We start from the raw sequence: 24,721 nt of genomic DNA on the forward strand, positions 1-24,721 counted from the left end.
ATTTCTTAACAAAGTATTGAACATCGAAATTACACAAACAAATATAGACATAAAAATTTCCAACAACAACATACACCATGCGGAAAATAGGTTAAAACGACAATTAAATAATACAGATTTTTCCAATTTTATCGAAAAACAAAACTTCTTAAGCCAAAGAATAACAAAAGAAAGAGAAGAAACACACAAATCAAAATTAAATAGACTAAAATACCAACAAATATGCGCTATTGGTATCCACATAAACAACGACTTTTTTGTAAACAAAACCAACATTGAATTTCCGGACGAAGTTAGATGGCTACTTTCCCTAGGTAGGAAATTCTCAATACCTACTACAAAAACAAACTTCACACCGATAAATATCATAGCTGAAATGGAACAGGTAATACAAAATATAAAAGACGACAAAGCTAAGGATGTTGCCCGTAACAAATTAAGTAATATGGTATTGCAGTTTAAACGAAATGCCCGACACAATGAAAAAGAAAAATTCATCCTTCATGCCTTTAATAAAGCAAAAACCTTTTTAAATCAACACAAAAATATCGTGATAACCGACGCAGACAAAGGCAATAAAACAGTGGCACTATATAAAGATGATTACATGACAAAGATGAAAACAATACTAGACGACAAAAGTACGTATAAAACGATGAGGAGTGACCCCACGAATGAGCTCCAAAAAAAGAATAACAAAATAGTAGAAGAGCTTCACAAAAACAAACAAATCAATTCAAAAGAAAAACAACTATTAGCATGTTCCACTGCAATTGCCCCAAGAATTTATGGGCTTCCTAAAATACACAAACGTGATATTCCACTTCGTCCAATTGTATCATCAATAAACGCTCCATGCTACAACATGTCTAGGTATATAGGAAATATACTTAAAAGTTTAGTATCTAATGAGCACAACATTAAAAATTCCTTCGAGTTTAAAGAACGGCTGAATGCCATAAAGGTCAATGACGAAGATATATTAGTTTCCTTTGATGTAGTATCACTATTTACGAACATTAAAACTATTCTTGCTACAAAAATAATTTTAAAAAGTGGGGGGGGGGGGGGGGAAATAGAAAAAACAACAAACATACAAAAGAGAAATTTCCAACAAATGCTAGAATTCTGTCTTAAAGAAAACAACTACTTCGTTTGGGGTGAAAAACTGTATGCCCAAACATTTGGGATGCCCATGGGCAACCCTCTGTCACCAACCATCGCAGATATAGTCATGGACCACTTACTCAACGACTCCATATCTAAACTAAAAACACTACACAACATCGAGATAAAATTATTGGTTAAATATGTAGACGATATCTTCGCGATAGTGAAAAGAGATGATGTGGATACTATCCTAGATACAATAAATAAGTACCACAATAAATTAAAGTTCACTCTTGAAACCGAAACGAATTTTAGCATACCCTTTTTAGATACACGGGTTCATAGATATAATAACATTCTGACATTAGATTGGCACACAAAACCTACCTCGTCTGGCCGCCTGATAAACTTTCTATCAGCCCAACCCTTCAAATACAAAATAAATACCGCAAAAAATCTTATCAACAAAGTCTTAACTATTAGCCATCAAAACTTCTGGGAAGCAAACATAAGAAAAATTAAACAAATTCTTACAAACAATAACTTTCCAAAAACACTTATAGACAGCCTAATTCGAGAGAAAATGTCAAATGTTGAAAATAATATCAATACAAATACAACAAGAACCACAACTGATCAACCCAAACAGTATTACAGTGTTAAGTACATACCTAGATTAACCGAATACTTCTACAAGCACATTACGTCTGACAACAATAACATATGTTTAGCATACACATCGAATAATACATTATCTAGTATATTCACAAAAACCAAAACCCCTCTCAAAACTTCACAACAAAATAACATTGTCTATGAAATACCATGCAAAGGTAAAGAAAACGAAAGCTGCGATAAAATATACATAGGCACGACTAAGCGAAGTCTAGGAGTACGCCTAAATGAGCATGAAGCAGACATAAGAAAAAAGAAAATCAACACAGCGCTATCGCAACACACCACATCAAGCGGTCACTCAGCTGATATGAAAAATGTCAAAATATTAGACAAAGAGAAACGAACAAAAATCAGATACACTATAGAGAGCTTACGAATAATGGAGAAAAGGAACAAAACAGTAAACATAAAAGAAGACACGGATTGCATTTCCGCGGCTTATTTGTTATGCCTTTAAATTCTGTTGTTTAGTTTGACAATTGTACCACATATAGATGGTATTAGCGATATGTTTTTATAATAGAAAATTTAACATATATGTATATGTATGTAAGTCCATTTTCGTTCATTGTTTTTTGTTTGGTTTTAATTTTTGGACATTGTTGAAATTTTAAACAACTATTTTTATAATTTCATGTCAAATTACGTTGGTAAATTGAAAAAATATTTAAATAAATGCAGTTTCGCCCCTGAGGAAGCTAAGGTGCTTAGCGAAACGTTGGGACGTAATAGTGGAGTTTTACTTGCACTAAAAGCAACATTATGGTCAAGAAAAGCCTATCATAACACAAAAATATTTACAATAATTTATTGACCGGCTACAACTAATATTAATCATCACGGAAGGCCTGCCGATAGAATACAGCATAAATTTAAACGTTTTTCAAGAACCAACAACAACAAAAAGATGAAGAACTACTACCTACACATGAAGTATAAATACGGGGAAGCCACTTGCATTACCTTAAAACATCTTAGCAAGCAAAAACAAAAGTTAGCCAACTTAAAATGTCAACTCAAGTTTTTATTAGAATGCAAGCGGTATAGCATAACGCCAACCCATCTCAACAATGCCATCAAAAATATCACAATCAACACCACGTCCAACCGAGTAAAAAAGCAACTAGAAAAAACCAAAAAACTATTTCTTAACAAAGTATTGAACATCGAAATTACATAAACAAATATAGACATAAAAATTTCCAACAACAACATACACCATGCGGAAAATAGGTTAAAACGACAATTAAATAATACAGATTTTTCCAATTTTATCGAAAAACAAAACTTCTTAAGCCAAAGAATAACAAAAAAAGAGAAGAAACACACAAATCAAAATTAAATAGACTAAAATACCAACAAATATGCGCTATTGGTATCCACATAAACAACGACTTTTTTGTAAACAAAACCAACATTGAATTTCCGGACGAAGTTAGATGGCTACTTTCCCTAGGTAGGAAATTCTCAATACCTACTACAAAAACAAACTTCACACCGATAAATATCATAGCTGAAATGGAACAGGTAATACAAAATATAAAAGACGACAAAGCTAAGGATGTTGCCCGTAACAAATTAAGTAATAGGGTATTGCAGTTTAAACGAAATGCCCGACACAATGAAAAAGAAAAATTCATCCTTCATGCCTTTAATAAAGCAAAAACCTTTTTAAATCAACACAAAAATATCGTGATAAACGACGCAGACAAAGGCAATAAAACAGTGGCACTATATAAAGATGATTACATGACAAAGATGAAAACAATACTAGACGACAAAAGTACGTATAAAACGATGAGGAGTTACCCCACGAATGAGCTCCAAAAAAAGAATAACAAAATAGTAGAAGAGCTTCACAAAAACAAACAAATCAATTCAAAAGAAAAACAACTATTAGCATGTTCCACAGCAATTGCCCCAAGAATTTATGGGCTTCCTAAAATACACAAACGTGATATTCCACTTCGTCCAATTGTATCATCAATTAACGCTCCATGCTACAACATGTCTAGGTATGTAGGAAATATACTTAAAAGTTTAGTATCTAATGAGCACAACATTAAAAATTCCTTCGAGTTTAAAGAACGGCTGAATGCCATAAAGGTCAATGACGAAGATATATTAGTTTCCTTTGATGTAGTATCACTATTTACGAACATTCCAACTATTCTTGCTACAAAAATAATTTTAAAAAAGTGGGGGGAAATAGAAAAAACAACAAACATACAAAAGAGAAATTTCGAACAAATGCTAGAATTCTGTCTTAAAGAAAACAACTACTTCGTTTGGGGTGAAAAACTGTATGCCCAAACATTTGGGATGCCCATGGGCAACCCTCTGTCACCAACCATCGCAGATATAGTCATGGACGACTTACTCAACGACTCCATATCTAAACTAAAAACACTACACAACATCGAGATAAAATTATTGGTTAAATATGTAGACAATATCTTCGCGATAGTGAAAAGAGATGATGTGGATACTATCCTAGATACACTAAATAAGTACCACAATAAATTAAAGTTCACTCTTGAAACCGAAACGAATTTTAGCATACCCTTTTTAGATACACGGGTTCATAGATATAATAACATTCTGACATTAGATTGGCACACAAAACCTACCTCGTCTGGCCGCCTGATAAACTTTCTATCAGCCCAACCCTTCAAATACAAAATAAATACCGCAAAAAATCTTATCAACAAAGTCTTTGCTTCTGGGAAGCAAACATAAGAAAAATTAAACAAATTCTTACAAACAATAACTTTCCAAAAACACTTATAGACAGCCTAATTCGAGAGAAAATGTCAAATGTTGAAAATAATATCAATACAAATACAACAAGAACCACAACTGATCAACCCAAACAGTATTACAGTGTTAAGTACATACCTAGATTAACCGAATACTTCTACAAGCACATTACGTCTGACAACAATAACATATGTTTAGCATACACATCGAATAATACATTATCTAGTATCTTCACAAAAACACCCCTCTCAAAACTTCACAACAAAATAACATTGTCTATGAAATACCATGCAAAGGTAAAGAAAACGAAAGCTGCGATAAAATATACATAGGCACGACTAAGCGAAGTCTAGGAGTACGCCTAAATGAGCATGAAGCAGACATAAGGAAAAAGAAAATCAACACAGCGCTATCGCAACACACCACATCAAGCGGTCACTCAGCTGATATGAAAAATGTCAAAATATTAGACAAAGAGAAACGAACAAAAATCAGATACACTATAGAGGGCTTACGAATAATGGAGAAAAGGAACAAAACAGTAAACATAAAATAAGACACGGATTGCATTTCCGCGGCTTATTTGTTATGCCTTTAAATTCTGTTGTTTAGTTTGACAATTGTACCACATATAGATGGTATTAGCGATATGTTTTTATAATAGAAAATTTAACATATATGTATATGTATGTAAGTCCATTTTCGTTTATTGTTTTTTGTTTGGTTTTAATTTTTGGACATTGTTGAAATTTTAAACAACTATTTTTATAATTTCATGTCAAATTACGTTGGTAAATTGAAAAAATATTTAAATGCATTTTTCGCCCCTGAGGAAGCTAAGGTGCTTAGCGAAACGTTGGGACGTAATAGTGGAGTTTTACTTGCACTAAAAGCAACATTATGGTCAAGAAAAGCCTATCATAACACAAAAATATTAACAATAATTAAACTTTTAAATTTTTTAAACAAAATAAGAAATGTGCAACGAAATTTCAATTGACAAAACAGCTGATTTCGAAAATTCGAAATTCCTATTCCCCAATTATTCTTCTCCCTAGGAGAAAAGAATTGGAGGAATTTTTCCGCGGGAATAAAAAAATCCGCGAGAACAAAATTCCGCGAGAATATTTAGAATTGGTCTGATAGTTTACAACCAGATGTTGTGCGTTGTCAATATCATTTCCATACTGATAGTAATGTGAAACTCAACCAACGACAAAATCAGCATATATTTTGTTCAAATACATATCGGATAGTAATTTAAATTTATAATGAAATAAAATAGAATTAGAAATCTTAACTTTAGTGTTTTTTTTTAAAGGGTGAGAATAAGAAGAAGAAGAAGGAGAGAAGTAATGATATTGGAGGAATCATTGAGGCAAAACAAGCATTTTATCGACATTTTAAATTGGAATATGATAATTTTGATCTACCAATTCGTTGTACTTATGATAGTAGATACGTGGGAAAAATTTTGAGTATCAAGTGCTTTGAATATCGTTAAGTTGAAACTGAACGAATGCTTAGTAATGGTGATATTGAAAATATTATAGCCCAGGATACTTCATTTAAAAGACCACATATAGAAATAATTTATGTTAAAAACTATAGACAAACATATAATATGATCATTGTGTAATGTGACTCATACGTGTATAGATAAAAATAAAAAACCGATATGCAATTAGCTAATTTAATAAAAATTTTACTTATTTACCTGTTTCACTTAAGTTATGGAACAAGTTATCCCTATAATCAATTTATGAATCAAAAACAAAATATAAACAGCTTTTGAAATTTTGAAAATAGTAATCAGACTAGTTTTGAATACAATATTCCAAAAACTTCATTAAGTTTAAAAATAAATGTAACAATTCAATTGTTAGATCTGACTTTTCCTGAGCTCATTCCCTCATTATTAAAAACAGCATCAACAACAACAACAACGCAGAGCCCTGGGGGATCTTTTATACCAACGATCCGCGATCAAAGGAGTGAGTCACATGGTGTGAAAAAAGGTGAATACACCATTCTAGAGGCTATTGACAATTTTAAAGAATTATTAGTTGAAAAGGAAAAGAGAATAGGAGGCATTCTTGAAAGCCCAGAGGTTTTTATAGACATTTCAATTTAGTTTACGATAATTGTGAAATACGAATTAAATGCTCCTATTACAGCAATTATATACAGCGTACTTTAAATATCTGTTGCTTTGAATTTCCGGAAGACAATACGGAGACATTACATAAACGAAAAGCATTATATGAGCACACTTCGTACGATATAAATCCAACAATAATTCATGTTGATCGTTATTATCAAACATTGCATATGAAGGTTCAGTAATCACAAACATGTCATCGTCGTCGTCGTCGTCAGCAGCAGTATACATACTTAATTTTCTGAAACAATTTAAACATATTTTACCTGAAGAGCAGAGGAAAAGACTTTTCGAAATTCATTAAAAAATTGAGTATAGAGATAAATTAAGTAAAATAAAAAATCATTTCGGTGACTATGAAAACTGTGTTTGTCTAATTCTAATAGCACAGATGGCCCAGACACTTGCAATTGCTCACACCTAGAGCGTTTGGATGAGGAAGCCTACAAAATTATGAACACTTACACAAAATATTTATAAAGTAGCTCTAAGCAATATGGATGATAAGCGAATTGTACGAGAAAATCATATTGATACTTATGCTTATGGTCATTTCGAAATCTTATAATAGTACTTTACTGTAATACATTTAAGAAAAAATAATAAACAATTTATATTTTATATAATTTATTTTTATTAAATAAAAATTTTAAACATAATTGATCACATATTACTGTATTGTATTTTTCTTTCCGTTCATAATTGTAATGTATTGGTGACTTCAGATAATTAATCAGTTCAATCGGTGGCTGTAAATTTCCAAAACTATCAAAATATTCTTTTTAGTTTTTCTTAATACTTTCATGATCTTATCAAGATTTGCTAATACAGTCATATGATTATTTGACATGATTTTAAACGAGCGATCGAAAAAATCTGTTATCTATCAGATGTGTATCTGATAAGAATCTGCTAAATATGTTACCTATGAGTTGTGTATCTGATAAGAATCTGGTCTGATATCAAGTTTTACTTATTTTGAACTTTTATATATTAAACTTGACTCGGGGTTTGCTAAGAAGGTCACTGTAACCTTTAATAATGTTACCGGTAATTTCCTTGTACATATTTGTTATGAAGATCTCTTCTATTTGATAAAATCTGTTATCTATCAGCTGTGTATCTGATAAGAATCTGCTATATCTGTTTCTTATCAGTTGTGTATCTGATAAGAATCTGGTCTGATATCAATTTTACCTGATTTTATCTGATCAGATCAGATCAGTATCAGGCGCTCGATTTGCTGGGTTTACAAAGTTCAAACGCACACACGCACACACACACATGCACATATGTGCGGTTTTGAACGGATGCGCCTAAATGTAGGCAACGATGTTTTGCGGTGTCATACGTATGCATCTAAATGATATAGATAGGTCAGAACACAAACCGAAAGAACGGATGCGCCTAAGTGTAGGAAACGAAATTGTTTTGCTGTATATATGTCTGTTGGCGTATATATACTTAATCAACTTGCCATCTGCAAAAACAAAATCGATTCATAATTAGAAGAGATCTTCACAACAAATATGTACAAGGAAATTACCGGTAACATTATTAAAGGTTACAGTGACCTTGTTAGCAAACCCCGAGTCAAGTTTAATATATAACAGTTCAAAATAAGTAAAATTGATATCAGACCAGATTCTTATCAGATACACCACTGATAGGTAACAGATTTAGCAGATTCTTATCAGATACACAGCTGATAGATAACAAATTTTTTCAACTAGAAGAGATCTTCACAACAAATATGTACAAGGAAATTACCGGTAACATTATTAAAGGTTACAGTGACCTTGTTAACAAACCCCGAGTCAAGTTTAATATATAACAGTTCAAAATAAGTAAAACTTGATATCAGACCAGATTCTTATCAGATACACAACTCATAGGTAACATATTTAGCAGATTCTTATCAGATAGACATCTGATAGATAACAGATTTTTTCGATCGCTCGTTTAAAATCATGTCAAATAATCATATGACTGTATTAGCAAATCTTGATAAGATCATGAAAGTATTAAGAAAAACTAAAAAGAATATTTTGATAGTTTTGGAAATTTACAGCCACCGAATGAACTGATTAATTATCTGAAGTCACCAATACATTACAATTATGAGCAAAAAGAAAAATACAATACAGTAATATGTGATCAATTATATTTAACATTTTTATTTAATAAAAATAAATTATATAAAATATAAATTGTTTATTATTTTTTTCTTAAATGTATTACAGTAAAGTACTACTATAAGATTTCGAAATGACCATAAGCATAAGTATCAATATGATTTTCTCGTACAATTCGCTTATCTTCCATATTGCTTAGAGCTACTTTATAAATATTTTGTGTAAGTGTTCATAATTTTGTAGGCTTCCTCATCCAAACGCTCTAGGTGTGAGCAATTGCAAGTGTCTGGGCCATCTGTGCTATTAGAATTAGACAAACACAGTTTTCATAGTGTTCACCGAAATGATATTTTATTTTACTTAATTTATCTCTATACTCAATTTTTTAATGAATTTCGAAAAGTCTTTTCCTCTGCTCTTCAGGTAAAATATGTTTAAATTGTTTCAGAAAATTAAATATGTATACTGCTGCTGACAACGACGACGACGATGACATGTTTGTGATTACTGAACCTTCATATGCAATGTTTGATAATAACGATCAACATGAATTATTGTTGGATTTATATCGTACGAAGTGTGCTCATATAATGCTTTTCGTTTATGTAATGTCTCCGTATTGTCTTCCGGAAATTCAAAGCAATAGATATTTAAAGTACGCTGTATATAATTGCTGTAATAAGAGCATTTAATTCGTATTTCACAATTATCGTAAACTAAATTGAAATGTCTATAAAAAACCTCTGGGCTTTCAAGAATGCCTCCTATTCTCTTTTCCTTTTCAACTAATAATTCTTTAAAATTGTCAATAGCCTCTAGAATGGTGTATTCACTTTTTTCACACCATGTGACTCACTCCTTTGATCGCGGATCGTTGGTATAAAATATCCCCCAGGGCTCTGCGTTGTTGTTGTTGTTGATGTTGTTTTTAATAATGAGGGGATGAGCTCAGGAAAAGTCTGATCTAACAATTGAATTGTTACATTTATTTTTAAACGTAATGAAGTTTTTGGAATATTGTATTCAAAACTAGTCTGATTACTATTTTCAAAATTTCAAAAGCTGTTTATATTTTGTTTTTGATTCATAAATTTATTATATGGATAACTTGTTCCATAACTTAAGTGAAACAGGTAAATAAGTAAAATTTTTATTAAATTAGTTAATTTCATATCGTTTTTTTTATTTTTATCTATACACGTATGAGTCACATTATACAATGATCATATTTTATGTTTGTCTATAGTTTTTCACATCAATTATTTCTATATGTGGTGTCTTAAATGAAGTATCCTGGGCTATAATATTTTCAATATCAACATTACTAAGAATTCGTTCAGTTTCAACTTCACTATATTCAAAGCACTTGATACTCAAAATTTTTTCCACGAATCGACTATCATAAGTACAACGAATTGGTAGATCAAAATTATCATATTCCAATTTAAAATGTCGATAAAATGCTTGTTTTGCCTCAATGATTCCTCCAATATCAGATTCCTTTTCAATGAGCTCTCTACGAAATGCCTCTATAGCTTCATCTATAGTAAAAGTTCTCATAGGCTTCCCTTCCGTTGAAAAATCATGTTTAGACGATGGTGCGATTGTTGTGGATGGTGAAAATAATGGTATCGTTGACAACACTTCAATTTCTTCTTCGTCATTAGTTAAAAGGGGCTCACTTTGTTTTAGTAATAATAATGAAATATTGATTGATAAAATATCATTACTATTGGGTAATGTTAAATTAAATTGAATACTTTTCGAGTTTCGGTTTATCGCAAGCGCATTACTATCTAGATTTTCCCAAAATGGTGCTCCGTAGGTAGTTTTGAAAACAAATACTAATAATAATAATGAGATATAAAATTTAAACTTCATTGTGATATATCCCTTTGTTTACGTCAATTTAAAATGAGGTTGATATTGAAAAACAATGTATTTATATACTTACTTTTCTTCTTGTTCTTATTCTCACCCTTTTAAAATAAAAAAACACTAAATTTAAGATTTCTAATTCTATTTTATTTCATTATAAATTTAAATTACTAGCTGATATGTATTTGAACAAAATATATGCTGATTTTAAAGCACAACGAATTTGTCGTTGGTTGATTTTCACATTACAATCAGTATGGAAATGATATTGACAACGCACAACATCTAATCTAAAGAGATTCATTCCATCACATCCTGCACTCTCCTCTTCAATGTTAAACACCGGTTTTTGGAGGAACTCTGCTATCCATACACTTTTTTCTTGCCCCTTAACATAAACTTTTATGTTCTTCAATGTTGACACCAAATAGTTTTTTACAGATTTAAAACTATCGCTTCCGTTGGACCATAATAAATTATGTTGGTGTAATATTAACCAATTAGTTTGTCGTTGATTATCCTTACTCAGATCCGAAAATTCAAATGGAGGTTTTATGTGGAAACAATGGAATTTTTTATTGTTGAGGACCACAGCTATTTCCTTTACAATAAATCTATTATCGTATGCTTTAAAGCCTTGAACATCTACTGTCGCAAACATTATGAAATTAATAAAGAAATATCTTTGTAATGGTAGGCTTTTCATACGCTAAGCACAGACAAGTGAAGCATAGTTGGTTATAAAATAGAATTTTTATATTTCGCCCACACTTATATACTTCAGAAATATGGACCCTTTAAAAATTTGGAGCCCCCCCATTTAAAATCTGAGCTCGATATTGTGCTGCACGGATGAACTTCTAAGCTCTTTTTTTCTTGCAGTCAGAATACAAAACAAACAATTCGAATAGATCAGCTAGAACGTATGTGTCTAAATGCAGGTAGCCAAACTTACAAACTAATAAGAAGATAAACAAAATGTTTAGGCTTCATATTTATTTGCGGTTTTGTGAAATTCTCACATGCATATATATATACATATGCAATGTTGAACAGTTAAGGTCTCTTATCAGCATATTTTGATTTTTTCTCTTGTACAAACATTTCCCAAGCGTAGGTATTAATTCCATTATTTTTGACAAATCTCTTCTCATCTAAAAACTTAACGTTACTTTATTTATTTCTTGTGTATACAATTCATGAGCTTTTTATCTAAAAACATACATTGAGTCAAAGTACAATTTCTTTTCGAATAATCATCTTTTAAAATCATTTGCAGAAAGTTTGAGAGTAACACATTGTTTAACACCCTTAATTTTTTAATCTCTTTTTCTTCTTGATCGATGTGAATAAAATACATTTTTGCTCTCAAACCAATAAATTCCTTCATTATTAGTACAAGATTGGGAAAATACTAGTATTGGGGGAAGAGATAGGAAAAAATTAGGTACTAGGGTCTTAATAGCAAAACCAAATTTCCATAGTCTAAGCAAATTTTCTAATAATTTAATAGCGATTCAATTGAAACAAGTGTCAACTCTGTACAATAAACCGATGCATATTGGTGTGGGGGTGGGGGGATTGGGGAGCAGTCGCTCGATTAGAAATCTATGGGACTCTTTAAAATGGCTCGGGTGAAGTCTAGGACTCATTAGAAATATGAGGGGACATTTAAAAATTTGCGGCCCTTTAAAAATGTAGTGGCCCCCATTTAACGATCCTCATTTTTTACTCAAAAGATGTCCAACTTATATACATTGAGACAAGTAGCCCTTATCTAAATGTATGTATATGGATGGGTGTGTCTGTGTCGGTATGTATTTTGCGGTTTGTTGATATACATATATATATATATGTATATATAATTTATATGCTGTCATGTTTACGGCAAAGCTCTGCTAAAGGTAAAAAGCTCTAAGCTTTTTCTTATACACCACTAAGCTTTTTCTTATGCGCCACCTAGCGGAAGATCTGCCAGAACACGCCACCTAGCGGTGAGATCGGCCAGAGGTGAGATCAGCCAGAACGCAAACCGGAAGAACGGATGCGAGACCTAGCGGTGTATAGATCGTCCAGAGGTGAGATTAGCCAGAACACAAACCGGAAGAACGGATGCGACACCTAGCATATATGTGTGTATGTGTGTATATACTTTTCCTTGCATAATTTTTCCCATACAAAATTGGGCTAGAACCCGCATTTCCATACTACTAGCGGACGTCAAATAACCAAGTTACAACGAAAAATCCTCTTAGGCTGTATTTCGAAATATAAAAAACAAAAAATTTTTTCTTCCGAAACCCTCTCAGCATAATCTTTAAATTTAGGGGCGGACATTAGCAATTTTTTTTCGACCCAGTCTACTGTATATACGTGATTGATAACTAGCTCTGTCAAGAAGGCATTGACTTCGTTGGACTTAAATTGCGCACCATCATCACTGACAGTTGTTTCGGGTACACCGAAGCTGTGAAATATATTTTTCAAAAGGAATTCTTGCACTATAATTGACGTATGGTTTTTTAGGGGTTCTATCGAATGATACTTGCTAAAGTGGTCTAGTACCATATGTAATCCTAAATGGCCGGTTTTGCTACGAGGATACGGTCCAAGCAAGTCAATGTATAGCCGTTCGGACGGTCTACACCTCGAGTTATACGCTGCCATGGTAGAACGATGAGTCACATTCGGGACTTTGTTCTCTTTACAGGTTTCGCACTGACCTATATAATTTCGTACATCTTTTGTTGAGCCGGGCCAGAAGAGATATCTTCTTAACTTTTCAATTGTCTTCTGTATGCCGGCATGAGACGAAGTGCAACTGTCATGTGCTTGCTTGAGAACATCGGTTCGAAGCCTTTCTGGAATCCATAATTTCCAGGAATTTCTATCTTGGAGTGGGAGACTGAATGTTCTTTTTACATCGGAAAACTTATCTTTGTTTTCTTCAAATTTTTCTTTAAGGTTTGTGTATGTATCATCATCAAATGCATTTGACTCGAGGTCTACTAATGGTCCCATATCCCATATCTATGTCCGGGGCTGAGGTTAGAATTTGCTTAAGCTGATTCATGTCGCATTGAGCATGGGATGTCTTTTCAAACTTCTGCGTCGAAAGCACTGCCGTTATAGGATACGTAAGTTCGGAGAAGTTATGGATGAATCGGCGATACAATCCTCGCACCTACATACAAGCTATTTTGTCAGGTTCTGTATATATACCTCCACTTCCGATGATATATCCTAGATAATTAACGGCAGTAACGCAAAACTGACATTTGGAAAGGTTTAGCGTTAAATTGGCTTTGCGAAACTGTTCAGCGAAATGAACTAAAATAGCAAGATGTGAAGAAAAATCTTCAGGCACAGTACATAAGTCGTCTAATTATCGAAGGTCAGATGGAATATTATTGTCCATCAAACGGCACATGGTCAATGGAGCAGTACGAAGGCCGAACGGCATTGCCTTAAACTGGTATAATGGACGACCAGGGACCGTAAAGGCTGTCAGGTGTTTGGACTCTGAACTGAGCTCAATTTCATCCTTTAAATCAAGTTTATTAATTATGTTTGCTTTAGGTAATTTAGAAAAGATACGATCGATACTAGGTAATGCATAAGCATCCTTTTTTATAGCATCGTTAAGCTTACACGCATCTAAGCACAGGCGAACTTTGTTGGACTTAATAACAAATCGCATTGGTGAACTCCGAGCGCCTTCGGAGGGTTTAATCACGTCAAGTTCAAGCATGCGGTCAATTTCCTTGTATAGAAGTTTTTCCACTGCAAGACTTACAGGGTAAAACCTCTGCGAGTAAAAGTTAAGTTCTTCAGTTGTTATGGGATCAAGGTTTTGCTCCAAGAAGCATATGACATTTGGATCAAGTCCGAAGGTTCACCAAAAGTCAAGCCCCAGAATGAGTTTATTTAGAAGGCATAACATATGGTTGGTTGGTTGGTTGGTTGGAGTGGCGAGTCCCAATCGACTCCAATTAGCGCTCATGCGCCGTTTTGATATCACAAACTAGTGAGTTAACCAATGAAAGGGTGTTGTAAGAAGATTAATAAACATTTTCGAGCACCTCAGGGAAACCTGTCCCCCTATATCTATCCCGTATAGTTTATAAAATTTAGAAGCTCTCCCGGCCTAACATCCTTGAGTTCTGGGATTCTTTCGAAAAAGGGCTTTCCAAGAAACTTTATTCTGCTTCGACAGTGTGCTGGGCATTCGTATAGCAGATGCTCAAGCGTTTCCTACGCCTCCGGACGCTTGCAGCTGCGACAGGAGGTATTGTGTTCCATTCCCATCCGTGCCGCATGTACCCCAATTGTCCAATGCCCTGTGAGCACTTCAACTACTCTGAATACATATATCCCTTCTGTTCATCTTAAGGACAGCTATAGATCGTTTTTCGGTATATAATGGCCACATGCTCGTGGAAACTCTACAGGTCCGCAACCGATTCCACCTATTGTTGGCCTCACTCAACCAGTGCTGGGAGATGCGACTGTTGATAACTCCCAGGGGTGCAATGACCTCCTTCGCTCCTGAGACATCAAGAGCCGCTCCACACCGTGCCAGCTCATCCGCCATCTCGTTACCCTGTATGTTTCGATGCCCCGGCACCCATATCAGGGTAAGGATCTGCCGGCTCCCCTACACTGCCCAACCAGGTTTGATGATATCGCCTCTGACCCGAGGGCCCCAAGAGCCGCCTGACTATCGAAGAAAATGGCTACCCTGTTACCGTTATCATTGATTTCCATTAACGCTTTACACGCCTCTTGCGAAAATCTCAGCTTGAAACACGATTGCCGAGTCGGGAAGCCGCATACATGCGGACGTGGGCGGGACATTCGCAAATACTCCCGCTCCCACTCCGCAAGCCATCTTAGATCCGTCCGTGAAACCGATTCGAATCTCTGAGTGATCTCCCCATCTTTCCAATCTTTCCTTGTGGGGAAGAGAATTGTGTAGTTTGTGTTGAAAACTGTCCTTGGACATATGTAATCCGTTTTTGACAAAATTCGGGAGTCGTTAATACTGAGCAAGATACGGTCGTGCCCGTATGTACGCTCCTCCAAAGGCCCAACTCCCGAAGCCGTAGGGCCGCTGGAGATGCCGTTTCCTTGATAAAGAGATCTACCGGTGGAACATTGAATATCACGTTTAAAGCTTCCGAAGGGCACGACCTAATTGCCCCCGTGATCGCTCCAGCAGGCAGATCGTTGAACTACAACATATAGTTGTATTGGCTTTTGCAGAAACTTATATGTCATAATGATATCCAATACGCCTATGATAGACTCTTTTTCCCCATCCGCGGTTGTGGCATGTGACTACAACCGTTTGAATTCATGAGAGCCTGTACAATTTTCAAAGGCGAGCGATGAGCCAATACAACTAATGTTTACTCCCGTATCTAACAAACCTAGTTCTGTAAATGCAAGAAACGAAACTTCAGCATAGCTTCACATGTCTCTTCGGTTACTGAAAATCGTAAAAAGATCTTACTCTTAAACTACGCTTACTTAACTTAGGAACATTATTAACGATTCGATTCCTGACTAGCAAATAATTTTGCAGGCGTTCCTCATAAGGACGAAACCGAATAGGCACATTTTCAGTATTATTTCCCACCTATGGGTATGAGTCTTTTGTTGACGACTCACTCCGTACCGTAGGCAAAGGTGAACGGGTTATGCTTTCGGGGGCATATGGGTGGAGTTGGATGCACCCATGCGACGGTTTTCCGAAAACTACACATTAAGAGCGCCACATTCATAGCATAAAATACGACGTTGTGCTAGACAATTTTCCCAGGTATGACCATTGTCATCACAGTTCCAACACTTAATTTTTGCTTGGTTACTGTGAATGGCTGCTAGCTCGACTTCAGCCGTTTCATTCTCGGGATGCTTCGTTAATAGCATATCCTTGGCGTCGGTTTCCAATGGCTTTTGGTTTCATTAGGCTTTCCGTCGGAATATTTGTCAATTAGGGAAGCAACGGCATCGTAACATGCTGAAAACAGTATGTGTGTTTGCTTGCACATAGCAATAAAGTCGCTATCCAAGGTCTCCGTAAGGGATTTTACTCGATATATAAATCGACTCCTAGGCCGTCAGCAGATCTACGAACTTTTGCATTGTGTCGGCAACCTTTCGCCGCAACACCGTTGGCGATGATACCTCGGGAATCTCAGGTAGGCATTGCTTGGACTAGAGCTTGGCCGAGAATTTGGGCCACATTGCTCACGTTCAAAGAGGACATAATTCGGGTTATGGATTGTTAAATAATTTCTTGAGTTCTGGTGTAGTCAACTTCATTAACTCTTTGGGGTATTTCCAGATCGATTGGATCTACCTCTTCTCCTGCCATTCGCTTGTCGTTCGAATAATTCTACGGCTTGCATCTAAGGCAAATGATTACATGGCGCTTGCATCAGAGTTACGTTGTTCTTGTAAATCAATAGGCTGTGAAGTCTGTGCTTGGTTCAAAGCAGTGGTCAAACTTCGGGTCATTATTCGGTGATCACTTACCGATACGGAAAGGGATCTTTGGATTTGCTTCAGGTGAGCAGTTTGCAACAACTGCTTTTAAGTCTTTTTGACTAATTTCCTTGTTACAGGTGTAACAAACATTATAGTCTGCTAACCAACTTTCTAAACAAACGTTATGGAAAATATGTTTGCAGGTTAACAAAAAACAAGGGTGAGTATTATTTATTTCTTGGCTACAAATAGCACATTGATTTTCTACAGTAAGTCCTAACGGTTGCGTTTGCTGGGGACTTCTTTCTATAGGCATTGTTACAAATAACTAACTTGTTCTTGAGTTCGACATATGTTGATAACAAAAAAAGGTAGTATTACTAACCAATAAGACACAATAAACATAAAGACAGTAGTATTTTTAATTGGGTTATTGAAACTAAAACAGAAAGGATACGAGGTGGATTGATTTCGCAAAATGTACAATTCCCGTTGTTCGGCAAGTGGACGGAGGTTTGAATACTCACAAGTTCCAGACAACAATTCGAACGATACAAAATGATGATCAAAGCCACATGTAAATCTAACCGCCGTTATGACAGTGTGAATAACTCTCTCCTACCACAGCAAGGAAAAATATATTTAAGTCACAATCAGTACTGATATCCCGTAACTCCCAAATACGCAATATTAAAAGAAATATAATGCTTCCAAAGCATAAAAAGACAAACGAGCAAAACAAATTGTGTGATATTAAATAAAGTTTATAGCGGGTGCTGATGGCTATATTCTAAATCGATGAAATGCTAGAAAAGACTAATAAGTTTCTCGTCATGGTATCCAGTACGAATCACCAACATCGTAGTCTTATCAAACTACTCTATACACTCAAACATCTTCAAAAGCGGAAGTTAGACAAGGCACATCTCAACAACGTCAGCAGGTGTGATGCGTTATCAGAGGGAACTTAAATAAATAATTATAATAAAGATGGTGGTTGCATATACTATTGCATATACTATTTCTCTAATTTATTTAAGACGTTAGTGCCCCCACGTTTTGTGCGCCAAAAATGTATGTAATATTACAGAGAGTGATGTTTTGTGAGTGAATGCCACAAGTGTAGGAATATACCTACAGGTAGAGATATGAGGCTACTATCGAATGGAAGGAGGTATGCAGACATAATATTAGGTCTTCCTGTTTTTGTTCACTCGGTGCAGTTGAGAGGTCACGGCGTGGGAGTCCTCTGGACCGTAGCTGTTTCGGGATAGGATCGGTTTTTGCCATATCTCAGCCGACATAACATAAACTTTAATTTTGGGACTCCTAACTAGAAACTCCTTAACTACAAACTGGATAACTAAAACGAGATCGGTAAACTAAATTCAAAATCTAATGTAGCTATCGGTATGTCTAGGTGCTTATTGGGGCGAGATGGTGATCGATGTAGGGTTATCTACTTGTGTAAAATATACTATAATTTTGTAAATTATTTTTGTGTTACATTACTTTTAATATTATTTCAAAAAGAACATTTTCTTATGAGTTATTTTAAAAATTTTAAAATGTTAATATATCTAATTAAAATAACAAATAAAATTGTATTTAAAAATATAGGTAACACTGTATAATTGTCGATTCTGCTACATAATAATATACAAACATTCAAATTTAAATAAAAAAACCTGAATTTACTGCTAATATTGTGACCGCTGTCTGAAAAGTATCGAGTTTCATCCAACATCTATACATCTTTCTGTGAAAAAACTAAATTTTGGCTACAGGTTCCTTCAATCAAGACAAAGGCTTTTCGTATTTCAGAACTAAGAATTTTAAATAAAATTTTTTTTTCAACCTTGATTTTTTTTCTCCGCACTTTTTCCAAGCCAACATTTTCAAAATTACAATAGAACTGATTTATACCACTTTACAGAAAATCCGTATGATATGTGTACGAAATTGCGTTCCGTTTCGAACAGATGGCGTTACACTAACAAGATTTTGCCATGTTTAATCTTTTTTTCAATAAGAATAAGAGTAGAGTGTGTTTCAAGTATTTCTTATTTGACTTTTATTTATCTCACATCATTCAATAACAACGGTTTCTAACTGATAAAAAATCATTTCCGTCCAGAAAAATTTAAAATAACAAATCAACGACAAGTTTCCAGTTTTTATTTAAATTTGCAATTAATTCGACATGAATCAAAGCACACTCAATTCAGAAAACGGTATGCATGTTTATGTGGAGTGAAATTATGAAATTTTGGCGATAGACACGCATCTTATTTCAGCACAAGGACAATCGCTTATTGTTGCAGGATTAAATTTAGACAGTCCGTGCTTTTTCTATGGCCAGCTATATGTTGCTTGCTCCAGAGTTGGAACACCAAAAAATTTGTTCATCTTTGCACCGAACGAAGAAACCAAAAATATTGTGTACACACTTGCACTACAATAAGATACAATAATAAAAGGTGTTAAACGAAAATTTCACCAAATATGCGAACAAAATTCAATTCAATTGACAGAACAATAAACTAAAGTATCAACAAACAAAACAGAAAAAATAACGCAACATTCATTCGATCTCGGGTGTTACAACGTACCCCGTGTAAAGCTAGTTATTGATAAAACTAAAACTAAAGAACAAAAAAATATAATAAGATAGCTGTGTAAACTTTTTCTCCAGTATATAACTAAATGCATTTATCAACTATGTATACAAGAACTTAACAGCAAGAAATATTCTAACCCAAAATACAGACAACAACCTCAATTCGAAAACAACACAAAAAAACACTACAGATCAAAGAAATAACTTTCAGTTTTTAGAATCAAACTTATTACTACAATCAATTTTAAAAAATCTCAGAATTTTCCCAAATGTCAATACTTTCATATTGAAATTAAAATAATTGAAATTATAATTTCAAATCACCTTCAATCGAATAAAATTATCAACTTTTCATTCAATTATATATCATTACAATTATATATTGAACATATATTCCTCATAATACAAGTTTTAGTTTTTGAGTTATTGTGCACACAAAGTTGCCATCTACTATCATTCAACCTCATCCTAGGTTCATCAATCGCATCATTATAAATAACAATATTTCACGAACAACTATGAAGAGATCTTTAGCCTCGACAACATACCATAGCAATAACACAACCTAATATTAGTATTCATAAAAATGTTAGTACAATAAGTAAACAATAATAACACCTACCAAAAAAAAAAGAGGAAGCTGTCAAGAACATCAATAACAACATATACTTTGAACGTAATTAACACAAAAATACATTTCCGAATTCTATATAATATACACGACAGAAAACCCAAACTTCTTTTTAATTACAACAAAATACATTATAAATTAACATTAACATTGAAAACAACTATTTTTTCGTTTCACTGGAGGGGGACTAAATGTGGGGTTATCTACTTGTGTAAAGTATACTATAATTTTGTAAAGTATTTTTGTGTTACATTACTTTTAATGTTATTTCAAAAAGCAAATTTTCTTGTGAGTTATTTAAAAAATGCTAATATATCTAATTTAAATAATAAATACAATTTTATTAAAAAATATAGTTAACACTATAATCGACACTCGCGTTCTTTACTCTACCCTACCATGAACTTCGTGCAAATATGATTGGAAGATCTCAGAGAACATGACATACTTTTTTTGATAACGACTCATTTGCCTCCAGGAACATACTAAACATTTACTGATTCATATTTTAGGTATATATAAATTCAACGCTTATTTATAAACATTCTGATTCCACACCCACACCTACGTTCAAAGGAGCGCCAATTGGTCAAGTGTTATAAAAGCACGTGATGTCGTGTTGGGTGTGGTTTCGGTTTCTTAAAAGATGCTCTGCTCCGCTTGCGCTCTATGGGACAGAAAAACCTACTTTTAGGACATTGAAATTAAACCCATTAAATTCAGTAAACATACCTTATTTAAGCAGGAGAACTTGTAAATTTTAAGGAAGCTGGTTCATCTTACTTGTAGGCTATCCGTCCACTCCAATGGTTTGATAGCAATAACCGCAAATAGGCTAACTGTAGCCGTAAAGGCACTTTTATAACCTCTGCTTCCTACCTTTACGCTTCTGTTTTTGACACTTTTATCCGCTTAAGGATGGCTGTCCCTCAGTGACATGTAAGCGCGAAATTATATTCTTCAATTTACTGATTGAATGAAGAACAGAGTGACCAAAGTGATTTTGGGTTTGAGAACGTCTTAAGGCAATTTTATCGCATGCGACAAATTTTGTTGCAAAAGGAATACGATACAATTCTAAAGTACTTTTAGCTTTAAGGTGACCATTACACAATTTATATATTTTCGATATGTAGCTACACTTCGGGTTATCAAACTGTGTTTTCTCCATATTCTCTTATATTTCTCATAATAAGCTTGTGAATTCTCATTATGAAATTAGATTTTTCATTATCAATTTGAATTTTCTCAATATGAACTTTTATTTCCCATTATCAATTTATATTTTCTCAATATGAAGTTACACTTCTCATTATCATATTGTATTTTCTCAATATAAAATTATATTTTTCAATATAAACTTATGTTTTCTCATATAACTCGAAAAAGCACAGTTTGCATAACCTCACAAAATTCTAGTCAGTGAACGAAACTGTTGGCTGACTAGTTTGGCTTTTGACTGCAGGGTAGTTTAAATAATGTACGCCGATGATGTAAAGTTCTTTAGACCCATTTAAAGCCCTGGAGACAGACTACTTCTTCAGAACGATTTGTATGGCTTAGCTCAATGGTGCCAGGCCAATGAAATGGCCCTCAACCTAAACAAATGCAAATTCATGAGTTTTACTAGAAAATCATATCAGATACATAATTATTCGATAGGTGACTACTAGCTTGAGCAAGTTACAAGCTTCATCGATCGGTGTTACAATGAACCCCAAACTAGACTTAGATATATTGAAACTTGTGTGACTCGATCTAGAGGTGTGTTAGCTTTCATTAAACGATGGTCAAAAGAATTTATGGACCCTTACGTCACAAAAGCACTATTTACTGCCATGCCATTGTTCGACCGATACTAGAATACGCGTCAATTGTTTGGGACCCACGGTATCAGATTTATCGTGACAAGCTGGAATCGGTTCAAAAACAGTTCCTGCTTTTTGCGCTAAGTCACTTATCTGGGATCCAACAAGGAATCTTCCATTCTATAATAGCCGGTTGAAGCTTATTAACCTTCCTTCCCTTGAGAGCCGTAGGGAAATGTTGGGTGTATTGTTCATGGTGAAATTATTGGGAGGGATTGTGAATAGCCCATTTTTACTTAGTGAGATAAAGATTAATGTCCCTATGAGGCCACCAAGACATTTTCAACCACTCTTCCTGAATACATGCAGATCTAATTTTGAAATGCATGAAGCTTTTCGTTGTTTGTGTATGGATTTCAACAAGCACTACATCGATTTCGATATTTCTGACTCGCCTTTCTTAATAAAGAAAAATAAACTATTTAACCTAAACTAGAAAATGCTTATCTAATGCAAGCACTGGCAAAAATTCGATATTTCAGACTCGTCTTTCTCAATGAAGAAAAGTATACTATTTAACCTAAATTAGAAAAAGCTTATCTAATGCAAGCACAGGCAAATCAAAACACATAAAAGTGTGATAAGATCATACGCCCAATAAATACATTACAAAAACGTACTTGTCACTGCGTCATCTACATCTATTAACCTAAATTAGAAAATGCGTATCTAATGCAAGCACAGGCAAATCAAAGCACATAAAAGTGTCATAAGATCATACGCCTAATAAATATATTACAAAAACGTACTGGTCACTGCGTCATCTACAACATACATTACATCTCACGAGCCCCCTACTGGGTAAACAGCTCCCTCATGAGCATTTCCCTAATGGGCACACAGCTACTTTCTGAGCAATTCTCTTCCTTCAGAGATCCTCACGACGGCTGCCTGCTTGGGCATACGTATAAGAATTGATGCACAATAATCTATCCTACTTATAAATTTGTAGAATAAATATGTTATTTACATATATCGCTTATACTACATATTTTAAGTAAATTGAACATTTTAGTCTGTATAAATTTTAAATTGTAGACTAATAAATAAATAAAATATTTTCTCAATATTAAGTTACACTTCTCATTATCATATTGTATTATCTCAATATAAAATTATATTTTTCAATATAAACTTATGTTTTCTCATATAACTTGAAAAAGCACAGTTTGCATAACCTCACAAAATTCTAGTCAGTGAACAAAACTGTTGGCTGACTAGTTTGGCTTTTGACTGCAGGGTAGTTTAAAGAAAGATTAAACAATTATGTCAAATAGGTTTAACTTCAAGATACTCTTTTGCAGTGGATCAGATAACTGGATACGTATTGCAGTTGAAACTGGTGATTTGATTATTATACCAGCCGGTATCTATCACCGATTCACCTTGGACACGCAAGTATTAGAAATATTTCAAACTTGTTCAAAAATATCATACCGCCTGCTGAGTGAAATATCACCCTATCTGGGCTGCTGTTTCGAAAACGCCCAATCTTAACAAACTTCTGAAAAACTGATATAGGGCATATCAGAATGGTTTTCAAAAATGCATTATCTAACTATTTTTTTTAATATCTCAGATAAATAAATAATAAATAACAAATTATGCGATAGCGTGATATTCTACTCAGGTTTCGATATGGAGTTCGAGGTATGTTTTCCGAATACTGCAAATTCCGTTTCAGAACTACATCAGAGCAAAACGATATTTTATTGGTGAACCCATTTGGCATCCTTACAATCGGCCCGCAGAACATATGGAATGTCGTCAAAAATATTTATTGAACCAAAATAAAGGCTTCCCATTGGCAAACAAGGATGATTGAACAAATGTGTTATTACAGATTACATCTTGTTAAATACACATCCTTATTTATGTAATCATTTCTTTTAAAATAAAATATTTTACTATTTCAACTTATTGCGAACTAAGCTTGCATTTTATACACACAGCCATATTCATATCTATTTATACATATGTATATATGCAAAAATGATAAAGATAATGTCACAATAGTAATATTTCATGTTGGAAAATGATTTGTATAGAAAGCGCAAAATAAAGAAATTTAAAAGTTTAATTATTGTGCCAAATTCGTTTAAAAATGAGGAACAAAATATAAACAATGCAAAGTACTGCATTTCATATGGTATTGGACGAAATGTGCAATAAACTCGAGCCACATCAACATCAACATAGGAGCATAAGAAGAAGGCTGTCGAATAATACAAATCCGCTATAGTTGCTTTCTATTTAGCAAAGCATTTTTCTACCGGCCGTGCCGAACTCAACTCTTCTTTCATTGTACGCTAAAATCTATTTAAGACTCTTAATCTACTTTAAAAAATACTTGCGCAATTTATGGATGACTTTTCTTATTTATAT

The 24,721-nt window shown here is 33.9% G+C and overlaps 1 protein-coding gene across 5 annotated transcripts in view; it reads left to right on the forward strand.

Moving 5' to 3' along the window:
- Positions 1-24,256, forward strand: part of Adi1 (acireductone dioxygenase 1) — a 322,358-nt gene extending 298,102 nt beyond the window's left edge. For all 5 annotated transcript variants that reach the window (XM_067757444.1, XM_067757440.1, XM_067757442.1 and 2 more), the window contains 2 exons: positions 23,641-23,734; positions 24,021-24,256. In XM_067757444.1, the coding sequence (XP_067613545.1) occupies positions 23,641-23,734; positions 24,021-24,161 (235 nt within the window). In that variant the 3' untranslated portion in view covers positions 24,162-24,256. The remainder of the gene's footprint in view (positions 1-23,640; positions 23,735-24,020) is intronic.
- The last annotated feature ends 465 nt before the right edge of the window (positions 24,257-24,721 follow it).

The sequence above is a fragment of the Eurosta solidaginis genome, chromosome 5, assembly GCF_040869045.1.
Source record: "Eurosta solidaginis isolate ZX-2024a chromosome 5, ASM4086904v1, whole genome shotgun sequence".
Taxonomy (NCBI): domain Eukaryota; kingdom Metazoa; phylum Arthropoda; class Insecta; order Diptera; family Tephritidae; genus Eurosta; species Eurosta solidaginis.